Below are 13,850 nucleotides of genomic sequence, written 5' to 3'. Positions count from 1 at the left end.
TTTTTTAATGTTCAAACTGATACTTTATTGTAAATATACATCATCATTCTGAATTTGCCTGAAACACTTTCCAAAAAACGTTGGGACAGGGACGTGTTTACCACTGTTACATCAGCTTTTCTTTGACCAATACTCAAAGTTTTTGACTTTTCAAAGTGAAATTCTTTACCATTCTTGGACCTTCAGCGTCTCAATAGTCCAGGGTCTCTGTTGCCGTATTTTGTGCTTGCGCCACCTTTTTCAGGGGAGACAGGTGTGATCTGCAGGCAGGCCAGTCTAGTACCTGCACTCTTTTCCTTCAAAGCCATGCTGTTGCACGTGCAGAATATGGCATTGTCTGGATGGCAGCATATGTTGATCCAAAACCTGTATGAACTTTGTGCTGGTAACAACCTGAGTGGTCCTTCTCCTCTTCCGCCCGGAGGACAGGATGTCCAGGATTTACAAAAACTCACTATTAAACTCACACTTTCTACAAAGTAAATGTGGACTCATCAGACCACTTGCCCAGAGAAGTTGGCAGCGTTTCTGGTTGTCGTTGATGTCTGTCTTTCTCCTTGCAGGGTCAAGTCTATGCAGGGACGAACTGTGTTTGCTGACAACGAAGTGTTCTCGAGTCCATGTAGTAATGTCCATTATACAATCACGTGGATTCAGATTTCATACATTTGGTATGAATGTTGTGGATTTAATGAACAAAATTTTTAAAATGTGATTATGTTAGGCCCCATACCAAATCACAGCATGGATTTTTGTCCCATGGTTTTACTATTTTTGTAATCAAATCTCATGTAGAAGAAAAGGGATCATTTAGCAAATATGTGTAACAAATGGTAGCAATAGTGAAGGGACAATGAAGCTTCTTGAACCATTTGTTGTATTTTTTTTTACCCCACTAGATGGCTTAAGTAATGGTAATTAAGTGTTGTGTTGTGTTTTTCACCTCTTTGTTGAACAAAGAGCGCCATCTAGTGGGCTCCGTAAATAAAGCAAATGGTTCACGAAGCTTCATTGTCCCTTCACTCGGTAGAAACCCCAAAAATACTTAATAAGAACATAATTGAGCATGAGAATGGACTTCATGTACTCATATCATAATGTTCTAAGCTCTCATACACTTTAATCACTTTAGTTTTTGACTAATTCATGACTAAAACAACTTGACACACAGTGCTGAGCTGGATCTCAAAGTAATCTTCAGGGAACCCAACCTTCAGATAGTGTACACCACTAGTGAAGGGACAATGAAGCTTTGTTGTCCCTTCATGACACAACTTCTATGTGACATCTACTGTTGACCTGCCATCTCTCCCTAGCTCTCTACTAGTGACAGCACATATGAGTTCATCGTGTGATCGCTGCATTTAGGAAGAAAATAAATTGAAACGCTGTCCTCTGTTTTTTTTTGGTGCATGTGGCCAGGTATTACACATTGCACCTTTAAAGTCAGAAATTACAACACCACCAGTCTTTAGTCTCATCACAGCGGCTCTTTTAACAGCTGGACAAATACAAATTACTTACAACACCAGCAAATACACATCAGTCATAATGCATCTGTGTCCTGCAGAAATTCTGTCCATCCATTTTGTGCCCTTTTTTTTTTATATAGTGACAGCTGGTGTTATCTCCAGCAAGTAGAAACTATTTTACACCTGCTAATAATGCATTGATAAATATCAAAAGTGCATAGGTGTCAGGGAAAAAAACATAATTCAGTTCAGGGTTCAGCTTCTGCTTCAAACTCTTTGGCAGTGCTGGTTTCTGCAGGACACACTGTACACGAGGCCGTTCTGTGCTTCTCATATTTTTCCTATATTTATAAAAAAAAAAACACAAATGGCACCATGTCTGAAATCAAAGATGATCTCCATGTGACACCAACAGCCCAGTTCCACAACTCTGCTGCTATTATTACCGTTACTTTCATTTCAACACTAAAACGTGTGACTGGAAATACAAAGAATACAACTTGAGATGTAAAATGTGCATTTTAATTACATATCATGCTCCCAAATGTGTGCCCTGTGCCTTTTTGTTATTTTTGGACGTTAAAGCATTTATCAAAAATGACTGGAAAAGCTCAGTAAAAGTGTTTCTGGCACTCAAGAAAGGCAAAAAAAGTAAAACTTGTGTAATTTCAAAGGTTTTGGAGCACACTTCAGGCTCCACCAGCAGAAATCTGTTAGTGTCTCCTCATAAGATACTTAGAGATATTTGTCCCTATATTGGATGCAGCCAAAAGGACAAGATAAAGTTAAAAGACTATGATGACACCATGGTTTTAAGTACAAATATCTTCACCAAGAACTCATCACAAACACCATCAAACAATTTGTTGTATTGGCACTTCAGCTGACTGAAAAAACACCTACACTGTTACCACGGGTCATAAGATCCAACTCATCATGCTACAGCAAACTAGTGTCATCCTATGGTAAAAAACATTCATTCCTCAATCTCACCTCCTGTAGTTTTAATGTGACCAGAGGTCTTCTATTACTGCATCCTTTAACTTCTCATTCATGAATTTCAGCAATATTGAAGACTACTTTTTTTGTATTTTTCTAAAACGTTTCAACAGTCTAGTTAACATCACTTGTATACTGCTATATCACGTGTTTGAAGGTTTAGTGAGAACGGCCACATTTATGTCACACTATATAGTCTGCCATATAGAATTACCTGTACTGAGCATTTAATACAAGCATGATGTTCTGTCAAATCACTCTGAACAACAAAGCATTGACCAGTTTAAGAACTGGTTTGACTCACATCAGCAGTAAGTGACAGACTAACGCTGCTTTCACAATCCAAAGTTAAGTCTGTTTCAATCTAACTGGTAGGGGTTGGGGGCAAAAATCATTATAGCACAGTATCCCAACATTTTATGTGGCAATATTATATCGATTCATGGCCGCCAAGTATCAATATTTAGTGTTCCGACGGCCGTCAGTATTTTCACCGTTTCGTTTTTTTTCCGGAGGGCCACGTGGAGAAATAAAAAGACTGAAGTGAGATGAATAGACTGAGAATTTTTTCTTATTTGACAAAACAATTCTTGATTGAATTTAATTTTGTGGACACAAAATTCAGTTAAACAAATAGCAATATGTTGTAACGCAATACTCACCATATCGCAAAATGCTTAACATCCCAATAATATAATTTTGTGACTCAAGTATCAGGATAAAATCGTATCGTGGGGCCTCTGCTGATTCACAACTCTGCTAACTGGTGCGGTTAAATCCTTGTTACAGTTTGTTTAGTTACTTATGAAGTTCCAATTGTACTCCGGTGAGGACCAAAACAACCGGTTCAAGACCACTTTCCAACCAGTAAGAAATAAGTATTTTTCCAGCCTTCTGCCTTCATACACGCCCCTCTACAAATCATTTTTTTTAGTTCATTACATTTCTGCACTGTGAAAGCAAACCGGACTAAATTCCAAACAAACCAAAAGTATCAATTTCACTCTGATTCAGACTAACCAAATGGACAGGTTGTAAAAGCGCCCTAGGAGTATTTAGTAATCGATCACTTGTTGGTTTTAAAAATAATGAATACACATTTGTACTCATGTTTGGCTCTGTATGCAGCTGTTGATGTGTGAAATTGGTATTTTTCCTGAACATTTCTTGAGGCTCCTTATATAATTTCAATTTTTAAGTTAACTACCTGGTGTTTGTCACCAGTAACTTTCTATTCTAATTAGAGTTATTGTACATTATGTAGTGTATGTTGTATTTTCAATATGTTGTAATGTTTGTATGGCTGTTATCTTGGCCACGTCTCTCCTTCCTGGTAAAATAAAGGTGAAATAAAAAAGAAATTCAGCCTTCCTCCACTAAGGGGAATTAATTTACATGTGAGAAAATGTGTCTAATCAAATGCTGATAAGCCAGACACTCACTTGTTTCTATGTAAACCCATAGAAAATGAGCCAGACTTTATGTAGAAGATAAAGACATGGCAGTTTAAATTCTCTCCTGAAAACCCTCTCAAAGCCAGTCCCTTCGTTAACACTATACTGGTGAAGATGTGGTACTTATACTTAACTAAAGTATGTATAGGTTGTAATCAGTTGGAGTTTATATCTATACACTGGAATGGTTTAGTAGTGAATCTCATGACCAATAAAACATTAAACAAACAAGACCTGAGACAAAACACTCACACAACCAAAAAAGAAAAAGAAAAAAAATCACTCGTAGGTTTGTGTGAGCGCTCCATCTGTCAACGGAAGCATTCCCCGTCAGTCATTTCCATCAAGTATCTGTCTGAGGAGTATCACATTATTGAGGAAGCATCATATGGAGAGTGATTCTCTCTTTGTGTGTTAAGACGTGGGTGCTGTGCTGTTGGCTTGAGGACTGATTTGACGTCTGTGAGGTGCAACTTGTTTTTTTGTTTTTTTGAAGATTGGTCCTGTGCCCAGCTCCAGCCTCAGCCAGCTGCTCACTGCAGGGTGGAGTCTCAGAGATTCTCCTCCAGTCTGTGTCCTTTTCTCAGTGGACATCAACACCTAAAAAAAGACAGGAAGACAGGGAGAGATGAAAGAGAGAGAGATTAGGACTGTCCTCAGTCATATCTGTGTACATACTGGATATCTATCCTCAGACACTTCAGTTTATCTGAGAAATCAACACTGCTGTTAAGAATTTCTGACTTAATATGGCATATTATAAATCTTATAAACATAATATAATATAAAGCTTTAAAAGTGCTGCTGCTTGATTTAATTACACCCTGTGGTTCAAATTTGGCAGTGCTCTGAGCAGGTATGGACTGAACCTGTTTTTAAGGCTATAAGCCAATCAGGAAATGGAGATTAAAACTGTTTTCCTCTTTAATTATACTGACTTCCTTTTTAATCATGCTCTTTAACACACAATACAATTCCATCACACATTTGGGACTTTATCCATATAAACAGTTTCTATTCCTTTTAGATGCTGCATGTCTGTGGTAGGCGGTGCTGCAGCTGTGTGCACCATGGCTCTTTATCGGAAAATAGCGTACTGCCCCCTCTAGGTTGGGAGGTCAAGTATCTTGCATACAGCTTTAAATATAATACCACCTTTGTTAGGGCACAAGGCGCTACCTAAGAGTCTAAAATTGTGCCCAATGTTTTCTAAGGCAATTTTCAATGCTGTATGTATTTCTGCTTGCTGTATGAATTTAGCAGTACAGCATTACAGTACAGTCTATATATAAAACAGTATAACGTTCCTTATTGAGTTTTTTCCCCTAGACAGTATCAGCTATTTTAATCTTTACTGTACACGGTGTCAGACACAAACCGAAAGTATGAAAACACTTGCTTTGGTGGTGTCTTTTTCTTTTTCTTCCCTTTCCAACTTTAAAACAATCTAATGAATCTAATGAACCAATTGTCAAATTCATTTCATCACATAATTAACAAATTAGGCCATCCAAACAGAAAGTGATATCAAAGTGTGATCTACACTTTATGTGTTGTGTTTGTGAGTAAAATGAGTAATCCTGCTTCTGAAAATAACCCGCCGACACTATCACCACCTACAGCATATGTGTGTGTGAGACTACATACAGGGAAAAACACAACTAGAGGAGAAGTGATACGTTGTGATCCTGGGGGGCAGGCAGAGGCGGTGAAGCAGCTCCTGGGAGACTGGTGGTGTTCCACAGAGGATAAAGTCTGTGTTGTAAAGAGTGGGAATTTTTCTGCCCAATATTCAGATTTCAGAACAAATCTTGTGCTTGAGCCAGACTTGGTTGGATACAATAACAGACACAAGAATGGTGTTGTAGTTGAGAGGCGATATCTACGAACAGATTATTTCACAGATAGCCAATTAACACTCAGATAATTATTTAACTGTTAGTAGTTAGTTGCTCGCTGGCAGCCAAACACCACCCCAATCAGTGGCCAGAGGATGCAATTGTCCTGGTGATCAGTGCACGTGTTCCAATAATGGAAGAGCATGTCAAAAACTTAAATGACATGGGCACATCTGCTGCATGTGCATCAGAGAACAAAAACACAGACGAAGCTATTGCCAAGGATAGAGTGTCCATCATTTTTGGATGCCCAGAAATGTTCATAGTAAGTAGAGAAGGATTTTGCAAAATTATGTTTTTTGCAAACTTCTTGTGTGGAAGGCTTTGGATGAGGTCCACGCTGTCGTTAACTGCTAAGCATTTTTCTATTATATTTTCAATTTATGTCTCTAAGGAGGGCTAAACGAAGAGTAGTGGTTAGCACTCTTGCCTCACAGCAAGCGGGCTTCCGGTTCTATGTGGAGTTTGCATGTTCTCCCCGTGTCAGCGTGGGTTCTCACCGGGTCCTCTAGCTTCCTCACACAGTCCAAAACATGCACTTAGGTTTAATTAGTGACTCTAAATTGACGTTGGTGTGAATGAGCGTGATTGTCTGTCTCTATGTGTCAGTCCTGTGATAGCGATAGTGAACCGGCCCTTTTGCTGTGAGGCAAGATATCTACATATGAAAGCCAATTTTAAAAAATTAAGACAAAATTTACAAGTTAGAAGCTCTTTGCCATCCCATAACCAGTGGGTTTGCATTTTAGCTAGTGTCTTCTGCCTCATTTGCTCTCCACGTGGAAAGTTTACCTGAATGCAACCAATGTCTGCTGAAACGTGATTGGTCAATACTACTTGGACAACAACCAGAACCAGTACATAAATCTTGTTTCCATTGCATACAGATAGATAGATTATAATGGATACATAATCTGTGTATGGGTGGTTGACGTGAAAAGTGAAAAACAGAAAAATTAAAAAAATATATGTCAAATGACATACAATTATATTCCCTTAATGTGTCCACCGGTGCAACAAAATAAAGAATGTCATTATTTAATTCAGAGAATGTTGGACAGATAAGATAGATAAGCCCAAGGCATATTAGTTATGAATATTTTTATCAATTTACATTATTTTCAATGATCAATCAATGTAAATTGATAAAAATATTCAGATCAATACTTAAACTGCGTTGTACCAAAGGACTACCTTAAGACGACAAGTTCCAACACTGCACGGAAATAGTAATATTATGAAAATATTTGAGACAGAAGTGATCTTGTGTGCAGTCCACCTGCTCCAGAGATGTCTTCTGTTCTTCCGGATTCTGGAAGGACCCCTCTCAGTAATGGGGTGGTCACATTAATGCCTGTTTTATATCTACATAATGGCGTTGCTCCAGGAGGACACCAGTTTTGCGGACAAAATGTAATGTGTCATAATAACTCTACAAAGGGACCTTAACACTTATATCCTCTAGATTCATTAAGTAAACACTTGTATGACATGCATTCAAGTATTTTAATGTATTTAGATTAATTTTTCATTAAATTACAGTTGTTTTAAGATAAGTAATGCTACCTAGGACAGTTGCACCGGTGGACAAATGTCATGTTCAAAACAGAATATTTGCATAGTTGAAGAACGATACTCATTGTTTGCAGATGGATTAGATGTAGAAGAATGAACTGCATATTAAAACATTAATTTTAATGAAATATTATCAAATTTTAGTAATATTTGTCACTGGGAACACAAAAGTTGAGCATCACGCCAACCACCCGTATAACAATTCTCAATAAGAAAAAAATATTGGAAAATATGGTCCAGGTTGAAGAATATAACATTTTCCCTGAAAGTGACTTGGCTTTTTGCACAATATGAAACAGAGCAAAGTATTCAGGTGTGAAAAAAGTGTTGCAATCTGAGTAGCCCAGCTAACATTAATATTATTATGGTTGCTCTGAATACCATGGGACTGTACAGAATGTGAACCTATTCCACACAGTTTCCTCAGCCTACTCTGAACTGCTTCCTGCTGAGAAATCCTCTTTCTCTCTGCTTCCTCCTCAGAGGCTGACACTTCAGCTAAGTATTTATGGGATTCTCTCTTGGTAATATTATCTTGTCAAGCTCTTAGCCAGCTCTCTGATTCAAGGCTTAATCCCTTCAGTGACTCACACATGCATAAACGTGCACACTACCGCACATTATAGACGCACAAACACTGACACACCATCGACTCCAAGTGTGCAGGCTGGAATAGATATGAGCATAAAATCTAATCTAGATAACGTCTGTAAGCAGCATCCACTCTCTATTCAAAAAGAAACTTTAAGACACCACTTAAAGACAGTTTCACATGGATTATATTTGGTGTGTGAGGGAGAAGGAGTAAAACACGCTGCCTCAGTGCATCTCACTTGGCTAAGCTTACAGTTGGGTCTCAGAACACAGACTAATCTGGTTTCTGTTCTGCTGAATATTGTGACGCCTGACTAGAAAAGCAGCTTTGAAAGCAGGAGCAGTGAAAATATAAGTAGTGGAGCTGAAAATGGAACAGAGAAATGGATTATGTGTGTGTGTGTGTGTGTGTGTGTGTGTGTGTGTGTGTGTGTGTGTGTATGACACTAAACTGACCTCATGCCTTTTCGGGGGCTAAAACATAAAACATTGAACTCCGTTATCTTTACAGTTTAATCTCACTTGAGTTAAGTTTATGGTCGACAGGAAGTCTCTTTTCGTCCTTTCAAAAGATATATATATATATATAGATCACAAAGGTCTGAAAACACACTCACTAACCATTGCTAAAGCCTTTTTATAAAGCCAAGACCGCCATCTAGTGGAGTCAAAAAATAAAGCAAATGGTTCTCTAAGCTTCATTGTCCCTTCACTAGTCACTAGTTTAGATGTTTTCAGTTGGCAAGTTTCCATCCCTAGTTAAAGCGCTTTGAGTGGTCGCTCTGAATAGAAAAGCGTTAAACAAGTGCCATTTACCATAAAATCTTGTTTTGGCAGATAAACCTGAGTAATTTTTTTTTTTTTTTTTTACCTCAGCTGGTTTGGGATAACTAAAGGCAACACACACATGAAAAAACTAATTGTAAACTACATTACCTCAGTGATGACACAAGAGCCGCATGAGATACACTGAGTTTGTTTAAGAGACGGGTCCTAAAGCTCCACCAGTTATTGTTTTCTCTCCTACAATGTAACATGCCATTAGGACAATCGACCACTCTCAACCCTGGTGTTAAAATAAATCTATAATAATAATAATGGGGTTATTTTGGCTCTGCCTAATGTCCTGTTTTGATAAATAAATCATAATAAAAATAAAGTTGGACAAACACTGCCTACACTGAGCAATTATTTCTCAATTAGCAAGGGTCAGTGGAGACCCATGGGAGAGGCGGCTGTTCCTGCTGCTGTAAGTGCTCGAAGTGGTACTAAGATCCAGTATGATCTACCACCAAGCATTACATCACAGCTAAAGCACAACAAGGTCAGGAGAAATTAGAGCAAACCAGTTATAGCAGAAGAGTACGGAACTGGCAGCCTCATTTAGAAAGCGCAGACTTATCCTGTCACCTCTCTGTTAGCTCCACAAAATGTATACTTAATTTTTTTTAAATAATAATAATTAGTTGCCTTTTTTGTTATGTATATTAAATTGCCATCTCACAACTTTGTAAACTCTCCTCCTGCTGACTCAGTTACCTACCTGGTGTAGGTTTTCAAATGTAAAACATCAGAGTACACATTGAGGAAAAGGTGGAGGGGATAGACACCAGCTACAATCTCTACCACATAGTGAAGCAAGACATCTCTCTGAAAACAATAACATGGGAGGAAACAAGGGACCTTCTCTACCAAGTGTCCTGCTAATAGGGATGGGAATAATAAATCGATGACCGAATAATGGTCGTTAAGAATTTGGTTGATCACGTGGAATTTTTAATCGATCTGTGTATTTTTTAATTTATCTCTGACTGCGTATCAGTACTCACTGAACTGAAACATGGCCGAGCATTCAGTTCTGCGGCTGTATGTCAATAAGCCAATGATCTGAGAATTAAGTTGGATAAAGCTACAGTTTGCAATCACAATTATAAAACACACAGAAATCCAAGAGTATTCATTTGAGCAAAAGTAGATTACTATATCAAACCTTGCTAGCATGAATTACTAGGTTTAATTTTATCCAAAACTTATTGAAATACAAAACACATTTAAATGTGCAAGATTTCTGTGAAAACTAATCTCATGCCTCTTCGGGGGCTAAAACATGAAACACTGAACTCCTTGACATTATCTTTACAGTTTAATCTCACTTGAGTTAGTTTTACGATCGACAGGAAGTCTCTTTTCGTCCTTTAAAAATAAAGGGGTCCATTATCAAAACAGTCCTAAGACTTTAGCACAGTACTGTGTGTGTGTGTGTGTGTATATATATATATATATATATATAAATATATTTTATTTTTGCCCATGTATGCATGTTTTTATACATACTGGGGTATCTATAAAAACATAGCAATTAATCGATTAATTGATTGTTAATGTTATAGATGTTTGAGTTGGCAGGTTTCTTCCAAACGGCCATCTCTACTTGCTAGAAAATGTAAAGAAGTTGAATAAACTGAACGACCTCTGTTCTTGCATCAGTTTCCATTGGAATGTCCGGAAATGCAATATGTTTAGTTTCACTGAAACTTCAGCCAGTTCTCTCTTTTTCTACACACCAATCTGACAGTGTGACAGTAGGAATATTAAAATGCCATCACCTGATCTGGAGTTATTTTCAACCACATAGGAAATTTACATCGATCATTATAACAGCAGTCTGCGATCCGGCACAGGCAAGTACAGATGTCTCCATGTCGGATCTTTGCAAAGACTTGCTCTCTCTTCGGTGCTTATTTCAGGCGAACTTTAAGAAGGTACTGCCTGATTTCCATTAACATATTGATAAGAAGTGAATGAATAAGACAGAAATACAGGAGCTGTAAGTATGACAGAAGAGATGGATGTAAGAGGAGCAGGCTGCTCTGGGAATCCAGTTTCATAACATGAATTTTTGAAGGGGTGGGGCGGGTGAAAAGGGAAGGAGGGGCAGGCGATGTAGAAGAGGATGCATCACTGGGTAGATATGGATGGAGGATATTTATATACTGCAGTCCTCTTGCATAGGTTCCTTTGACACTTCACGAGGACAAGGAGCACATAAACTCTTGAAGAAAGCTGTTTTCCTATTTGACCTCAGTAGAGGGCATTTAGTACTTTTGAACACAACCTTTGTTTGACACACAAGCAACAACATTTGCTGATGTGATTATAGTTTTACAATTTCACTGTCTGCGGGCAGCACTTCAAGGTAGGCCTGGGCAATTATAAGAAATTTCAGGTAGTTTACGGAGATCAGCTGTGGGCATATTTACTTGATCAAACATGTCGGTTTGTAAGTTGCCAGAGAAGTAAACAGAAAGACCGAATGTGGAGCTAAATGCGGGGCTGAGTGCAGCAAAATAGATGTCACTCATAGCTTAGAGCAATAAACCAGGGGGGTACAGGTGAATGTTGGGAAAGAGTAAAGGAAATTATTAAATATCCACCGCTGTATCGAGAGAAAAACTAACATTCACAGCACGGCAATTCACACTCAGGTATGGTGCATTCAATAGTGTCGGAACGTCTTTGGTGCGTTCAAGAGCGTGGGACATATGAAAACTTACAGAGAAACCAGTTATTACTGAATGGAACTTAGTTCAACAAACAAAACATTAACAGCGTGGGCTTTCTAACAACAACAAATCTCACAATTTGTTTATTTTGGTTCCTAAAGTAGTTCACTGTGTTTTTCGAAATTTGTTGTACTGTCTATATATATATATATATAGTTCTATTTTTCTATGTTCATCCTATTTATTTTGCTTTGCTATTTACTTTGTATGTTAATAAAATCTTGAAATATTTGCTAGTTTCTTTTGTTTCCAGTACAGATGCATGAAAACTAGCATTTTAAAAACAATATATAAAATTGTAATAATCAAGATCGCACGATATGAAAAGTATATTGTGATCATTTTTCTGTCATATCGTCTTAAGTCCTGACAATTGAGCTACTGCTTTAAAACAAAAAATTTGGTGGTTAATAGGTTGGGTTCCAGTGGTTGATTCATGCATATTTTTGTGGGTCTGGTGGGGTGGATTGCCTCTCATAATGGGCATTAAAAAAATCTTAACTTGTGAATGACTGTCGGATATATGTTCAAACATTGATGTGTTAGTGTTTTCTTTATTTACCTGGAAGTATTGGCTCCTCTTGTCTCCCAGTTAGGCAGGTAGGTGTTTCCATGTACTGACAAAGGCGGTGGGGATCAGTGAATAAGGCACAGTTGTGATGGAGTTCCAACTATCTGACGTGGGGTCGTAACAGTCCAATGTTTTACACCGCTGGGTCCCGAAATAACCTCCAACCACGTACAGCTTATTTCCTGAGGCCACGGCGTGACAGCTCATCCGTTTGGACGTCATGTCGCCCACTCGAGTCCACTGATTGGTTTCACAGTCAAAGCGATACGCTGAGGCGGCAGTGAATTCAGTGTCACCGCCCATGATGAAGATCTGGCTCCCTAAGACGGCAGCTGCTGTATAGCGCCAAGGCTGGGGGCATTCAGCTGCAATATTCCAGCGGTTACCCACAGGATCGTAGCATTGGACCTAGATATAGAAGACATAGTAGGTTTGATAGTTGTTAGGCTCGGTTATTTCTGACTTTGTTCATGTGCAACACTAACAGAATGTATTTGAATGATACAGTGTGTAGGTTCAGTTACAATAGCTTGTTATGTAGCTGATTGGTAGCTCAATTGTGGAATGCAGGGAGCTGCCTTTTAGGGATAGGTAAGGAAGGTAAATATACAGATCCACTAACCTTGGAGGCCTTGTCTCTATGTATGGTGCTCCCTCCAAATACAAAGAGTTTGAGTTTGGCACTGACCACGGCTGCATTACTGACTCCATCTCGTAGAGGAGCCATCATAGTCCATTTATTACTGAGAGGGTCATACCGCTCGACCTGGGAAAATATTACACAGTAACACATTTCATGTTTTAATGGCTTAGAGGTGAATATGTGTTTGACTTCAATCAAAGTGAGAACAGCAGCAGATATTTCACCTGATAACAATCAGATTATAGGCTGTATGTACACACAATTACAACATTAGGTTTTCCCATTTATGAAAATTGCCATACCTGTTTTAGGGAGACGGATGGAGAAGCAGGAAAAACTCCTGCTATGGCTGTATGACCTCCAACAACGTAGAGACTGTTCTCCAACTCAGCTGAACCATGGCCGAACCTGGAGGAGAGAATACCTGCATTAAGTGTGTATATACTTGAGACAATGCATGTGCTTGCAGAAACTGATCGTCAATTAAAAGCATAGTGTGGTCTGCCTCTGATATGGGCGAGGTAGCACTTTTACTACTGCAGGTCAATATAGGCGCGTTTCCATTAGGTACTTTTCCCTCTAGTGAGCTGCTATGTGTGTGGCTTGGGAGAGAGGATGCGCCCAAGATCTGCCCAAATTCACCGGTTAGCAGCTCAGAAAGAAACTGCATCAGGTAGGTACTTTTCTGAGCTGCTACTAATTAGTCAACACTGATTGGATACGGGTGAGGCGGCAATTTTGGGCACTCGTGATTCATTTGCAGACTGGTTCAAACTGGACACTGAGGGGTTAACATCTCCTGCTCTGCTGACTGCAGCTGGGAGAGACTGCTGTGGGAGGACTGGGCCGCTTGTGAGTGCTTAGGGATGGCGCCTGCTACGCGTTGACTTTAATTGTTAAAAAAATTAATGATGTGAAGAAGTCATGAGAGAATAAGTCATCTTATTTTGGAACATAAATACTTAAATTGTAATTGTTGTACTGATGTTTTTGATTGTTGATAATGATGTAGTGCCCTCTTTGGTTTGTTATGGTGTGCTGTTAATTGTTGTTTTGTTTTCATCAGAACTGAGACTCTTTT

At 38.7% G+C, this 13,850-nt stretch overlaps 1 protein-coding gene across 1 annotated transcript in view; it reads right to left on the bottom strand.

Moving 5' to 3' along the window:
• Positions 1-13,850, bottom strand: part of enc2 (ectodermal-neural cortex 2) — a 33,781-nt gene continuing 19,931 nt past the window's right edge. The window contains exons 9-12 of the mRNA XM_059335897.1: positions 13,072-13,177; positions 12,749-12,892; positions 12,118-12,534; positions 1-4,525 (exon numbers count right to left, since the gene is read on the bottom strand). Of these exons, the coding sequence (XP_059191880.1) occupies positions 12,148-12,534; positions 12,749-12,892; positions 13,072-13,177 (637 nt within the window). The 3' untranslated portion in view covers positions 1-4,525; positions 12,118-12,147. The remainder of the gene's footprint in view (positions 4,526-12,117; positions 12,535-12,748; positions 12,893-13,071; positions 13,178-13,850) is intronic.

Source organism: Centropristis striata, chromosome 6 (genome assembly GCF_030273125.1).
Source record: "Centropristis striata isolate RG_2023a ecotype Rhode Island chromosome 6, C.striata_1.0, whole genome shotgun sequence".
Taxonomy (NCBI): Eukaryota; Metazoa; Chordata; class Actinopteri; order Perciformes; family Serranidae; genus Centropristis; species Centropristis striata.
This window is presented reverse-complemented; position numbering and strand designations above follow the sequence as displayed.